Source organism: Orycteropus afer, unplaced genomic scaffold, assembly GCF_000298275.1.
Source record: "Orycteropus afer afer isolate SDZICR_OR568_19922 unplaced genomic scaffold, OryAfe1.0 scaffold00166, whole genome shotgun sequence".
In the NCBI taxonomy this organism is placed as follows: domain Eukaryota; kingdom Metazoa; phylum Chordata; class Mammalia; order Tubulidentata; family Orycteropodidae; genus Orycteropus; species Orycteropus afer.
The window spans coordinates 693987-709289 of record NW_006921753.1 but is presented as its reverse complement, the minus strand read 5'-3'; the positions used below and the strand labels follow the sequence as shown (position 1 = coordinate 709289).

General features: G+C 35.8%; 1 protein-coding gene across 1 annotated transcript in view; it reads right to left on the bottom strand.

The window, feature by feature from the left end:
* MORC1 (MORC family CW-type zinc finger 1) overlaps positions 1-15303 on the bottom strand; it is a 306881-nt gene that overhangs the window by 203172 nt on the left and 88406 nt on the right. Inside the window, exon 7 of the mRNA XM_007946578.1 lies at positions 4822-4947. Coding sequence (XP_007944769.1) covers positions 4822-4947 — 126 coding nt within the window. The remainder of the gene's footprint in view (positions 1-4821; positions 4948-15303) is intronic.

Below are 15303 nucleotides of genomic sequence, written 5' to 3'. Positions count from 1 at the left end.
AAAAAAAAAAAAAAAAGAGTGGTTCTTTGAAGGTTACCAGGGATGGTTGGGGAAAGGAAGGACTGTTACCAATTGTATTAATTTGAATGAAGGAAAAGTCAATATATAATAAGGGTATGGGGGTCAGCACAAAATGATCAAAGCAGTGGAAGAGACAGGGAGGAACACAAGAGTTAAAGGCAACTATCAGTGAATATTATTACATACAATCCTGCAATAGTAATAGCAGTAATTTCGGAGCAGATGCACAGACAGACATTCAAGCCTAACAAGGGGTAGGAAGATGAATGGGACTACACTCATGATGGAAAAAAAAAAAAAAAGATAAGAAAAAAAATCTCTTTAAAGTGTTAAAAAACAAAGATGTTATCTTGAAGACTAAGGTGCACCTGACTGAAGCCATAGTATTTTCCTTCGCCTGATATGCATGAGAAGCTAGACACTGAATAAAGAAGAGACAAAGAAGAACAAATGCCTGAATTAAGATGTTGGTGAAGAATATTAAATATATTGTGGACTGCCAGAAGAATGAACAAATCTTTCTTGGAAGAATTACACCCACAATGCTTCTTACAAGTGAGGATGGTGACATTTCATGTCACTTTGGACATTTTATCAGGACATGGACATCATGCTTGGTTACCTAGAGTGTCAATGAAAAAGAAGAAGACCCACAATGAGATGACTACAACAATGGGCTTAAACATAGCAATGATTGTATTGATGGGGCAGAACAGGGCAGTGTTGCCTTCCATTGTACATAAGGTTACTATGAATTGGAACCTTCTTGACAGCACCTAACAACAAAACCACACATATTTATGAATATTACTTTGACAGGTGAGTAAAAAAATATACGAGAAGGGGCAATACCTATCGCTTGATATAAATAATTTAGGTGGAGAGAATTCAATTTACTACAATTCCCCTCCAAAAATAGACAAAAATCAACATTTTCTATTGGCTTAACCCCAAACACTTTGAAGTCTAAGTGCGCCTCCCCAAGCCATGGTATTTTCAATAGCCTCATATGCACATGAAAGCTGTATGATAAATAAGGAAGAAAAGCTTCTAGCTTCAGTGGGCCGGGAGCTGGAGGCAGAGCTGAAACCCAAGGCTTAGGGGCTTTCACCCAGTTCCTAGAGCCTGGCACTTTGAAGTTGGACTTAGAGCCTACAAACTGTAAGAAAATTAACTCTTGTTTGTTAAAGCCATCCCATTTGTGGTATATTCTTGTCAGAGTGGCACTAGGTAACCAGAACAATAAGTAAGTACTTCTAGAGCAGCATCCATTTGTTGAAACACTCAATAGGTATTTGGTTAATTCCTGGAGCCTTGTTTTTCGCCAATTCCTTCAGTGCAGCTTCAACTTCTTTTTTCAGTACCATTGGTTTGTGATAATATGCCACCTCCTGAAATACTTGAACATTGACCACTTCTTTTTTGTACAGTGACTCATTGCATTCCTTCCATCTTCTTTTGATGCTTCCTGCATCATTCAATATTTTGCCCACAGAATCTTTCAATATTGCAACCCAAAGCTTGATTTTTTTCTTCAGTTCTTTTAGCTTAAGAAATGCAGAGCATTTTCTTCTCTTTTGTTTCCTAATTTCAGGTCTTTACACATTTCATTATAAAACTGACTGTCTTCTCAAGCTACTCTTTGAAATTGTCTGTTCAGCTCTTTATCTTGCCATTTCTTCCACTGCTTTAGCTACTCTCAGTTAAAGAGAAAGTTTTAGAGTCTCTGCTAACATCTATTCTGGTCTTTTCTACCTTTCTTGCCTTTTTAATAACCTTTCAGTTTCTTTTGTCATCCCACAACTGGTTTGGTTTTTGTCATTGTTCAATGCATCAAATCTATTCTTCAGATGGTCACCAAATTCCAGTGGGATATAATCAAGGTCATATTTTGGAGTGGTTTTAATTTTTTTCAGCTTCAATTTGAACTTGCATATGAGCAGTTGATGGTCTATTCCACAGTCAGCTCCTGACCTTGCTTTGGCTAAAGATACCGAGCTTCTCCATCAGACCTTTCCACGGATGTAGTTGATCTGATTCCTGCATGTTCCATCTGGTGAGGTCCAAGTGGACAGCCAGCGTTTATATTGTTGAAAAAAGATATTTGCAATGAGTAAATCATAGGTCTTGAAAATTATATCATGTGATCTCTAGCATCATTTCTATCACCAAGGCCATATTTTCCAACTACTGGTGATTCTTCTTTGTTTCCTACTTTCTCATTCCAGTCACCAGTAATAATCAATACATCTTGATTGCATGTTTGGTCAATTTTAGACTGCAGAAGTTTATTTTAAAAAAATCTTCAATTTCCTCATCTTTGGCATTACTGGTTGATGTGCAAATTTCAGTAATAATAACTGGTCTTCCTTGAAGGTGTATCTATATTATCCTATTATTGACAGAATTATACTGTAGGATAGATCTTGAAATATTCTTTGTGATGATGAATGCTTCTTCTTCAATTTGTCATTTCTTGCATAATAGATCATCTGATCCAAAATGGGCAATAACAGTATGTTTCATCTCATTAATGCCTAGGATATTGTTCTTTATGTATTTCTTTTTTTTTTTTTTTTGACACCTTCCAATTTTCCTGGATTCATGCTTCATACATGCCACACTCCAATTATTAATGAATGTTTGAAGATGTTTCTTCCCATTTTGAGTAGTGCCCCATTAACAAATGGAGGTCCTGAAAGCTTTACTTCATCTATATCATTAATGTTGACTTTACTTTGAGGAGGGAGCTCTTTTCTAGTTATATTTTGAGTGCCTTCTGAGTGCCATCTTCCAGCACTATATAAGACACTGTTTCAGGGCTATTCATAAAGTTTTCCGGTAATATATCAGACAGTGTTTCACTGCTATTCATAAGGTTTTCTTTGGCCAATTCTTTGAGAAGTGGATGGTCCCTTCCTTCTTCCAAGTCTGTCTTAGTCTGGAAGCTCCACAGAAACCTGTCACTATGTGTGACCCTATGTGTGAAATACTGGTGGCATGGCCTCCAGCCTCACAGCAATGTGAAAGCCACCACAGTATGATAAACTGACAGACGAGTGGTAGAGTCAAGGTGTAAGACACAGCTAACTATAAGCTTTAATATTAATTTCTATATGAATGATTACAGATCCCAGGACAGCATATCCCAGGACAGCATCTACTTTTTTCATGAAAAGAAGACAATATGACAAATGTACAGTGACTATCATCAAGATTTGGTGGTTTAGGATAAAGGGCATTGAATTTTTAGTGGTAAATAATTTGGAACCAGAAGATTTGAGTTCTTGCCCACTTTTGACACTCACTTATGTCTAAATAAGGAGCTCTGGTGATGTAGTGCCTAAGGTATTTGACTACTAACCAGAAGGTTGGGGGTTCAAATCTGCCAGCCACTCCATTGGAAGAAAAACTGGCAATATACTTCCATAAAGATTTGCCACTTCAGAAACCCAAAGGGGATCACTATGAGTCAGAATCAACTCAATGGCAGTGAGTTTGGTTTTTTTGGTATGTCTAAATGGTATGAGTGTTTTTAGTTTTAAATGGTGATAACAAGACCTAACTACAGAGTCATAGCAAAAATTAAATGATATAATATGTGGAAAATCACATATAAAGGCACTGTAAAATATTGAAAGTTTATATCAGTAGATATTAAGTTACTCAAAACTAGAACTAATCTTTTCTTTTTCAGGTTTGGTACCTATCAATCTCAGACTCACAGACAATTTTGATAAATGTTTGGTAAAAAAATGAATGATTATCCAGAAACTACAAAACAAATGATTGTTCTGATTGCATGCACAGTTGGATGAGGCACATTTTACAGTATGCAAATACAAACTTAAAAAAAAGTTTATACTATAATATTAGATAAAATAGAAATGAACTAGATGTGCATTTATAGGTATGTTCACTTGAAGCATGTGATGTGCATGCATATATAGGTACAGTCATCCCTCAATATCCAATAGCAGGGGATTGGTTCCAAGACCCCCACTGATACCAAAATATATATGTGTGGATTCTCAAGTCCCTTATATAATATGTCATGGTACTTGCATATAACCTATGTACATTCTCCCATATGTTTTAAATCATCTCTCAATTACTTATAATAACTAACTCAATGTACCCAAACCAAAACCAACCTATTGCCATTGAGTCAATTCTGACTCGTAGGGACCCCTATTGGGTTTCCAACACTGTAAATCTTTATGCAGGCAGACTGCCTTATCTTTCTTCTGCAGAACAGCTGGTAGGTATGAAACAGATCCCTTTACTACACCAGTAGAGCTTCTGATACAATGTAAATGCTACATAAATATCACTTTACGTTCCCTCTTAAACTTTGAGGGATTGCTTTGAGCACTTAATTGCTTCCCCCTATCCCAAACATTTTCAATCTGCAATTGGTTGAACCCCTGAATGTGGAACTTTGGATATGGAGAGACAACTGTATGTGGAAATAGTTCAAATATATTATGAAAACAGAAGATAAAAGTGAACTCTGATATTTCAATGGAACCTATCACAACCAAAGCATCTGGGATTCACTGAAGTGTAAAACAAACTTCCACTTTGGATAATTACCTAACTTAGTGTGTTCACTGCAGTGTGTTCCTTTATCTGCCCGATATTTGTCACTCATGGATATTCTTTAGCCTTTTTGAACGAAGTTTGAAATTTTTTCCCAAATGTAAAAATCTTATTATCAAAGTCAATGTCCTCACCTTGACAATTTTGGAGGGGTATATCAATTTTATATATGATGTGAATTGATAGAAGATGAGTTACCTGGGTCTGTAGAGGCAATGACAAAGGTGTTTTGTTTGAACTCTTTCAGCCTGAATGAATATTCTCATCCGAGGGTCAAAATACAGAACAGATGTGTAAGCTCTGAATGAACATCTCTCTGGAACACTGGAATAGAAAATTTCAAAGGCCATGGTGTAAAGAAGTAACAAGAACAGCTATTTGAGAAGACGACATAAATCACACTCTCAGGTTATGAAGGTAACTACTAGAAGCTTCAGAAAGTTTTCTTCTAAAATTAACATCTATTTGGCTAATGATATCACAAACACCAGCAAATCATGCAACACTCACATGTTCCATTAAGTACGTCTACACAAATAACTTACATTTTGATTAGGACTGAACTTTTGGTGGCAACTGACCATTCTAAGTAGATTTATACCAGCAGTAGAAAACATTAGTTACAATGAAAGTTTTGACCAAAGAGGACAAAATCAAATGAAATCAAACAAAACAATTCCCCTGCTCAAGACATAAAAAAGGAATTTAGGATTTTTTAAAAAAATGTATTGTCATTAAGTTTTTTTAAGTAGAAAAATATAGTTTAAGCAGTTCATTTATGTTTAAAATTATAAACAAGAACTATATAGAATTCTATTTTGTAAGTATGATAAGTATTAAAATAAGTATGGCCAGCTGAGGGGAGAATCCTGATGACTGGTGTGAAGTAAAAGAGAAAAGAGAAAAAAGAAAAATAGAGGATGAAAAGGCAATAAAATGAGAACAGAAACAATGTAAATAGATTATGAAGAAAATTGTCATTTTAAGACTGCTTATCATCGGGAAATCACTATGCTGCTGTATACCAACAACTCCAGGCATGTTCTCTATTAAAATTCACTTATGAACTAAAAATCTTCTCCAATTAGACAAGATATAAAGATCAAAAACAGGGTGAGCCAGCCCAAGAAGTGGTGTTCTTTAAAGACTGGGTCTCAGAGAAGACTCCAGAGTTTTAGAGAGCAAGGAACAGAGAACCCACAAGTTTTATAATTCTATCACAATTTAGAGTGAGACAAAGATGATAGAAAGGAATTAGAAGGCCTGTCAAAGAGGGACTCCTCAGCAGGGATACACCACTGCCAGTTACTGAGTAAAAAAGGACAGAGCTCCAGAGAATTCATACGAATGAAGATGAAGCCTGTAAGAAATCCAAGGATTTCTTGGTGCATTATAAATTTCTTAAGGTCGAATCTGAAGCTTACTAATGAAGTTGAAATTTCTTTTACTTGTTTAAAAGAAAATTCTTTTAAAGTAAGCCGTGAGAAGATTTTTCCCAACATAAAGCGTATAAAAGTATTTAGTTCATGACTACTATCCCATAAATACCAATGCATGTTTAAAGCAATGAGGGGCTGTCTGCACTGAGGTGTAGTGCTACAGCAATGCGATCAGCTTTCAGCACACCACAATCAAGTAAACCCTCACTTATTAAAAATGAAAAAAAAAAAAAAGTCACCTTTGGACTCTATAAATATTCTTAGGACTTTTGTTATTGAAAATATTTCCAGATCTCCTGATTTGAAATTGCTTCAAAGATGAAGTAATCTACTTTTGTAAAGATTTACAGCCTTGGAAACACAATGGGGGACACTATGAGTAGGAATAGACTCTATGGCAGTGGTTTTTGGTTTTAGATATTGAGACTCCTAGTTCTGACTCCCCATAGTGATGAGGGATTTCTATACTTTGAAGGTAAGAGTCAAAAGAATTCAGATGCAAATTTTAGAAATATGGTGAGAGATCAAATCGGTAAAACAAATTTTGGTTGTAAAAACAAGAGAAAGATACAAAATAAGGAGTCCATTATTATCTTTTGATAGTTCACTTTATTCAGTCAATAAATATAGGTAGATATTCATAGCATAATATTTTGGGAATCACTATGTACATAGATCATCTCTATGTTTAGAGATTTAGTAGAAGGACTCACGGGACTTAGCATATACATGAAATTATTGCTCAGATTACAATAATACAGTAAGGATATTAGGTGCATTATAAGGAGAAAGGAAAAAGGAAGATTCTGGAGAAATTCATTTGTAGGCTGCCTAAGCTTTATCTTTCTAATGAGGGGTTATAGAGTGCACTCTTCTACCTACAAAAATGCAGCAACCAGGGATGCCCATTACAGACTCAACACCCCAAATTTTTATTGAGACTGGTCACAAAGGCACCCATGGCATAGCACATGCCAGTATTTCAGACTCCCAGAAGGAAAGAATGACTTCAGGATAAATCATATTGTTTACACAGTCTACGTAGAGTGAAATACCATTTTCACTTGGAGAAAGTTTTATATTAGTGTAACAACAAAATGCAATGCACTGCCATCGACTCCTAGCGATCCCTCCTTGGGTTTATCAGTCAAGTTTATAGAAGATAGCCAAGGGCCAGCCTCACAAGCAATCCTTTCTAAGGATTGAAGGCTACTATGTTAATCTTTTCTGCATACATATCTATTTTACAAGTCCCTATCTATTTGAGACAAACAGAATGATAATATCTAACATGTTATTGTGATAGCTGTGGTACAAAAAAGACAAAGCAGGCTAAACATAAATTGTATATGCAATGGCCACCTACCATAAAATTCAACCTTCTTTATAAGATGCATAAGATCCTTCACGATCTGGCTTGCACCTAACTCTCCAGCTTCATCTTTACCACTTAGGACTAGCCATGTAATTTCTCCAGACATGGGGTCATACTCTCCATCCCAAGTCTTGGCACATTGAATTCCCAAGACACTTTAATTTAGCTTTTTCTCACCCTTCAGGATGCAGCTTGAGATCTTAGTTCTTCTGAAAACCTCTCATTTCCCAAGACTTGGACAAGCACTCTCCTTTCTGCTACTCTTCTTTGTCTGTTGCTTCTCCATCAAGCACTTGGAACTCAATATTGTCATTGCCTGTGTATTTATTTATATTACCATCAGGCTGTTAAGTTCATGAAAGTAGAAACTAATATTTGTTAAATGAATGAACTCAATTTATCCTTGACTTCAGAATGAACATAAATTCTCTATAAAGAAGGAATTTTTAATGATGCTATTGGTATTAAAAAAAAAAAGTTTTATTGTGATTTGCATGCACATTTACACAGTATATTTATTTTACTCTCAACAGTTCTTACACATTTTGTCATGGCACCAATTACAATCCCAACTTTAAGCAGCTTATTTCCCATCTCCATCCCCTCTCTCTGTCCTTCTTATCTATGCATTCCCATCTGTCCAGCTTTCCTCCTATGCAAATGCTACCCTTCTGATCTCTCATGGTTGACTGATGCCCCTCTGCACCCAAGATCATAGTCCTGAGGCCTGGTGCCTCGCTCAAATTGCTTGGTTGTCACTGAGAAACTACTGCAAGTTTGTCCTCTGATAGTTCTATAATGTATATGGATATTTTTTTAGCAACAATACACATGTAGGACTATCATCAGCCAAATCTATCTACAGTCATGGGTATATTCGCTTTCACCTACCCACACATAATCTTACTTCTCTATGCATCCACCAATAGACTGATGCTTTTTGTTACTGATAATGCAGTACTGTGTATGTAAAAGTATTTGTCTTTGCCATCCATACCTTTGGTACACCCCTCTGTGTCCTACTGTTCTCTTGTGCTGGTTACACACTTTTGTTATATTGCTTTTCCCTTCACCCAAATCAACATATGACCCAAATAAGGGTCAGAAATTTTCCTTCCCCTTTCCTCCCATCTCTGACAACCAACAAAGTAAATTTCCTTCCCTGTGTAAACTTTTCCTTGACTTTTTATAATAACAGACTTATAAAATATTTGTCCTTCTGTGACTGACTTACTTCACTAAGTATAATGTGCTCCAAATTCATCTATGTTATGAGGTGATTTGCTTCATTATTCTTTAATGTTGCAATAGTATTCCATTGTGTGAATGTACCATAGTCTGGTTATCCATTCATATGCTGATGGGCACTTAGGTTGTTTCCATCTCTTGGCTACAGTGAATCATGCTGCAGTGAACATGGATGTGCATATGTCTATTCATGTCCTGGATCTCACCTCTTTAGGATATATTACTAGTAGTGGAATTGCTGGATCACAGGGAAGGAAATTTATGGTATAACTTATTTATACCATAAATTAGGGCCCCTAGGTTTGCCTTTATTTTATCTTTGATGAACTTTATGGTTTTGGGTTTTACATTTGGGTCTTTGATACATCTTGAGTTTGTTTTTGTGTATGGTGTAAGGTATGGATCTTGTTTCATTTTTCTGCAAATGGATATCCAATTTTGCCAGCACTATTTGTTAAAGAGACTCTCTCCCTTATATAACGAATTTTAGCCCTTTGTCGAAGATCAGCTATGCATAGGTAGATGGATTTATTTCTGGATCCCGACTATGTTTCACTGGTCTATGTGTCTATCATTGTACTAACACCATACTGTTTTGACTACTATGGCTGTGTAGTTGGTTTTGAGATTGGGAAATGTGAGACCTCCTACTTTTTCTTCTTCAGCAGTGTTTTGCTTATCCAAGGTCTCTCTCCTTTCCATATAAATTTAGTGACTAGTTTTTTCATGTCCTTAAAAAATACTGTTGGAATCTGGATTGGGATTACATCGAATATATAGACGGCTTTGTGCGATACTGACATTTTCACAATATTCAGTCTTCAGATCAATGAACATGGGATGTTCTTCCATTTATGCAGGTTTCTTGTAGCTACAAGAGTTTTTGTTTTGTAGTTTTATAGTTTAGTTTGTATAGACATTTTGTGTCTCTGGTAAGATTTATTCTTAAGTATTTTATCTTTTTAGTAGCTATTGTAAATGGTAAGGAGCTCTGGTAGCACAGTGCCTAAGGTGTCTGCCTGCTAACCAAAATGTTGGTGGTTCAAACTCACCAGCCACTCCACAAAAGCAAGACTGGGCAATCTATTTCTGTAAAGATTTACCACCTTGGAAACCCAATGAGTTGGAACAACTTGATGGCAGTAGGTTTGTTTTTTTGGTTTTAATATAAATGGTATTGTTTTCCTTATTTCCTTTTCAGAGATCTCTTTGTTGATGTAGAGGAATCCAACTGCTTTTTGTATGTTGATCTTGTATCCTGCCATTTTGTTGAATCTTTCTATTAGTTCCAATAGTTTTCTTGCTGATTCTCACAGGTTTTGTATGTATAGGATCATGCCATCTGCAAACAGAAATAGCTTTACGTCTTCTTTAACAATTTGAATGACTTTTATTTCTCTTTCTTGCCTTATTGCCCTGGATAGGACTTCCAATACAATGACAAAAAGAAGTGGTGATGAAAGTCATCCTTGTCTGGTTCCCATTCACAAAGGGACTGCTTTGAGTCATTTTCCATTGAGAATAAGGTTGGCTGTTGGTTTTGCATATATGCCCTTTATTATTTTGAGAAATTTCCTTTCAATTCCTATTTTACTGTGAGTTTTTTTCAAGAATGGATATTGGATTTTATTAAATTCCTTTTCTGCATCAATTGATATGATCATGTGGTTCTTCTCTTTTCTTTTGTTTATGTGGTGGATGATGTTGATTGTTTTTCTGATGTTGAACAATCCTTGTATACATGGAATAAATCCCACTTGGTCATAGTGTATTATTTATTTATTTATATAGTGTTGGGTTGAATTGACTAGGATTTGGTTGAAGACTTTGCATCTATACTCATGAGGGATATTGGTCTGTAGTTTTTTTTTTTCAGAAGTGTCTTGAACTGGTTTTTGTATCAGAGTTATGCATGCTTCATAGTATGAATGTGAGAGTATTCCATCATTTTATACATTTTGGAAAAGTTTGAGTAGTATAAATGTCAGCTCTTCTCTGAACGTGTGATAGAATTCTCTAGTGAAGCTGTCTTGGCTAGTCCTTTTTGTTTGTTTGTTTGTTTTTGTGGGTAGTTTTCTTTATGACCTGCTTGATTTCTTCTTTTATTATGGTTCTCCTCAAGTCAGTTTAGACTAATCTGTATTTCTATAAATTTTTCCCTCTTTTCCAGGTTTTTGAATTTGTTGGAGTACAAATCTTCATAATATTGTTATTATCTTTATTTCAGTTGATTCTGTTGTGATGTTGCCCATTTCATTGTTATTCACGTTATTTGCATCTTCTCTTTCTTTTTCTTTGTGAAAGTTGGGAGTGGTTGATCACTTTTGTTTATCTTTTCAAAGAAAAGGTTTCTAGTCTTCTTGATTTCCTCTTTTTTTTCTGCTTCATTTATTTCTGCTCTGATCTTTATTATTTCCTTTTTTCTGGAGATTATGAGTTTCATTTTTTTTCTCTCTTTTTCTAATTTTTGTATTTGTTGAGTTAATATGTTGATTTTGTTTCTCTCTTCTTTTTTGATGTGTTTATTTATTGCTATAAATTGACCTCTTAGTACTACTTTGGCTGTGTCCCAAAAGTTTTGGTAAGTTTCATGTTCATGTATAGGGTTTGCCAACCTTATACAATGGTTCTACAAGTATATTTGTATGTATTGTAAGAATTCCCAGGGGTATAGTAGAGCTTACAAGGGACAAGGTTGTAGTCATTTCTTAGTCAGAGCCAGTTACCCAGAGGGATGGAGTAGTTGAACCTGTGGGCTCAGGACCATAGTTGCAGGGGACATCAAGCTCAATTGGCATAATATACTACACAAAACATTGTTCCACCTCTTACTTTGGCGAGTAGTGACTGGGATCGTAAAACTTGTGAGCAGACATTTAGATGCAACAGTGGGTCTCTCCTCATCCAGAGCAAAGAAGAATGAAGAAAACCAAAGATCCATGGAAACAATTAGTCCTTGCAACTGGTACACCATGCGATCCTTAGCCTATACAACTATGAGACCAGAAGAACTAGATAGTGTCCGGCTACCACTGTCAACACTTGGAGGGGGATCTATGTAGGAGATCCTGGATAGAGAGGAACTATGTGGAACAAAACTCAAAATCATTTGGAAAAAAAAAAATGTGGGGGGACCAGGTTTGCTAGTCTGATAGAGCCTGGTGGAACCACTGAGACTATAGTCCCTAGCTGCCCTTCAGGTCTGGAATTTAACCCACACCTGTGGCTGCCAGCCAAACAAAAGATAGACATATGAGTTGAACATGTACCTAAAGTAGATGCACTCCTTGGAGAGAACAATCATGGGTATAAGAAGGGCTGTTTATGCACAGGGAGACAGCTCATGTGGCAGGAGTGCATGGAGGGATGGACAGAGGGAAGAGGTAAATATTGGGTGGAAGTGGAAGGAGAGCTGTTGCATTGGGGTAAATTGTAGTCAATGTCATTTGACAACATGTGTGTGTACTGCTGTATGGAAAGTGAATTCGCTCTGTAAACTCACCCAAATCACAAAAAAAAGAAAAAAAAGAAAAAGAGTTTTGGTAAGTTTGTCCTCATTCTCTTTTGTTTCTAGGATTTTTATTATTATTATTATTATTTTGTACTTTATTTCTTCTGTTACTAAGTAGTTCTTAAGTGGTGTATTTTTCAGTGTCTATGTATCTGATTTTTTTCCCTTGGTGTTCCTATTATTGATTTATAATTTTATAGTATTGTGATCTGAGAAGATGCTTTGTAATATTTTGATGTTTTAAATTTACTGAGAATTGTTTTGTGGCCTAACATATGGTCTATTCTGGAGAAAGATCTACGTGCAGTGGAGAAGAATGTGTATCATGTTTTTGTTGGGTGTAATGCTCTGTATATGTCTATGAGGTAGAGTTGGTTGGTTGACTTGTTCAGATCTTCTGTTTTTCATAAAAAGTGATGTGTTAAAGTCTCCCCCTATTATTGTAGAATTGTTTATTTATCTTTTCAATTCAGTGAATGTTTACTTTATGTATTTTGGAGCTCTTTCATTGGATACATAGATATTTATTATGTAATGTCCTCTTGATTAATTGACCCCTTTAACATGATATAATATCCTTACATTGTTTTTCACTTTGAAGTCTATTTTATCAGAAATTAATATTGTCACTGTGAATTTTTTTTGGTTGCCATTAGCATGATAAACTTTTTCCCATCCCCTTGATTTTTTTTTTTTTCATTTTTATTATGATTTGGGTGAAAGTTTACAGAGCAAATTCACTTTCAATACAGCAGCGCACATATACTTTGTCTCATGACATTGACTGCAATTTCCCATAATGCAAGAGCTTCCCTGCTACTTTCTCCTGATAGTTACCTCTTCCCTGTGTCCTTCCCTCCCATGCACTCCTGCCCCCTGAGCTGTCTCCCTGTGCATACATAGCCCTTCTATTCTCCCATGATTGATCTCTCCAAGGAGTGTATCTACCTAATGTAAATGTTCAGCTCATATGCCTGTCTTTTGTATGGCTGGAAGTTACAGGAATGGGTTCAATTCCAGACCTGAAGGGCAACTAGGAGCCATAGTCTCAGTGGTTCCACCAAGTTCTATCAAACTAGCAAACCTGTCTTTTTTTTTTTTTTTTTAAATGATTTTGAGTTTTGTTCTACCTTGTTCTCACACATCATCCAGGATCTCCTACATAGATCCCCCTCTGAGAGGTTGACAGTGGTAACTGGGTACCATCTAGTTCTTCTGGTCTTATAGTCATATTCCATCCCTTGCTTTTTAATTTATTTTTATCTTTGTGTCTATGGTGAGTCTCTTGTAGACAGCACAATGACTATTTTCTTATCCAATCTGCCACTCTCTCTTGACTGGTATATTTAATCCATTCACATTTAGTGTAATTAATGATAGGTATGAATTTATTGCTGTCATTCATTTGTGTTTTTGTTGTGTTGTTGTTGGATTTTTGTTCCAAATATTTTACATTTTCACTTGTGTTATTGAGTATTTTTTCCCATTTCTTCATTATAGTTAGTTTTGTGTTTATTAAGTCCTTGTGATTTTCTTCTTTCTTGTTTTGGTTAGAAGGATTGTTAATTTTCTTGGTGGTTACACTTTAGTAAATTCTTTTCTCCCTAATTTTGGAACAGTCTATTCTATATAGACATCATTCTGACTTCCTCTCCATTTGGAAGTTTTGTAATTATACCCTCTATTAGCTTTGTTGTTAGTGTTGTTTACAGATTGACTCCTTTATTTCTCTGTTTACATGTTTGTGTGCTTATTTTAGTTTTGAGAGTTCTTTTCCTGGATAGGTTTCTAGGTGTTGGTGGTGTCAAGAGCCTTGATTTTAATTTGTTGTTTTCCATTGTTCATTCCTGCTGGAAGGACTCCCTTTAGCATTTCTTGTAGTCTTGGTCTACTTTTCACAAATTCCCTTAATTTCTGTTTGTATGGGAATGTCTTAATTTCACATTCACATTTAAGAGACAATTTGGCTGGATATATAATTTTTGGTTGGCAATTCTTTTCCTTCAAAGTTTTGTACATGCCATCCAATTACCTTCTTGTCTGCATGGTTTCTGCTGAGAAATCAGAGCTTAGTGTTATTGGATGCTCTTTTTTCCTGAGCTGTTCTCAAGATTCTTTCTTTGTCTTTGGTTTTGGAAAATTTGATTATGATATGCCTTGGTGGCTCTCTCTTGGGGTCAATCCTGTCAGGGGTCCATGTGGTTCATTGAGCTTCTTAGATGGATTCTTTTTGCCTTTCATGATATAGGGGAACTTTTCTGTTAGCGAGTCTTTAGCAATTTTCTCTCTCTCTCACTCTCTTTTATTTTTTTTGCCTCCTCTTGTTCTAGAATTCCAATCAGGCATATATTTTTATTATTTTGTTTTGTTCTGATTTCATCCCATGTAACTCTTAGGTTTTCTTCATTTTTTATCCTTATTTTTCCCTCATACAAGCTAATGTCAAGGGATTTGTCTTCTAGGTGGGGAATGTATTTTGTAGCCAGTTCAAGTCTATTCTTTTGTCCTTCCAATGTGTATTTATCTCTGTAATTTAGGCATTCTATTTACTTTGTCATTTTGCACTTGATTGAGTTCCCTGAATTCTTCAAGGGTATTGTCTGTCTTCTCTTTATGGTTTCCATGAACTCTTGGAAGGAAATGTGTATGTATATGTATATATGTCTTTTGAATTCTTTATCAGATAGTTCTATTACTTATTCTTCCTTAGGTACATTTCTTAAATCTTTAGTTTGGACATTTGTTTCTGCTGTCTTGTCCTGTGTTTTTTTGTTTCAGTTTAAGGTGTTTGTTGTCTCTGAGACATTTTGAAGTTGTCTTTATTTGTTGTTTATGTGCTGATTTGTTTCACCCTGATTTTATGTTTTATTTTATTTTAATATATCTGGAAGTGTGGAGCAGGTGTACCGCTTTGGTTGTTAGCTTGGCTGTACTGGATCACTCTCCAGCTTTCTCTTTTTGGTGGAGTAACTGGTGGGAATGTGAGTGCAGGTGTCTGTTTGTTGGAAGGAGGAGCTGCAGTTGGGATGAGCAAGTTGTCCATCATTTGTCATTGATCCCGTGATGCAGGAGTTGTTCGTGTTATTCTCCTGTTGGGTGAGCAGGTC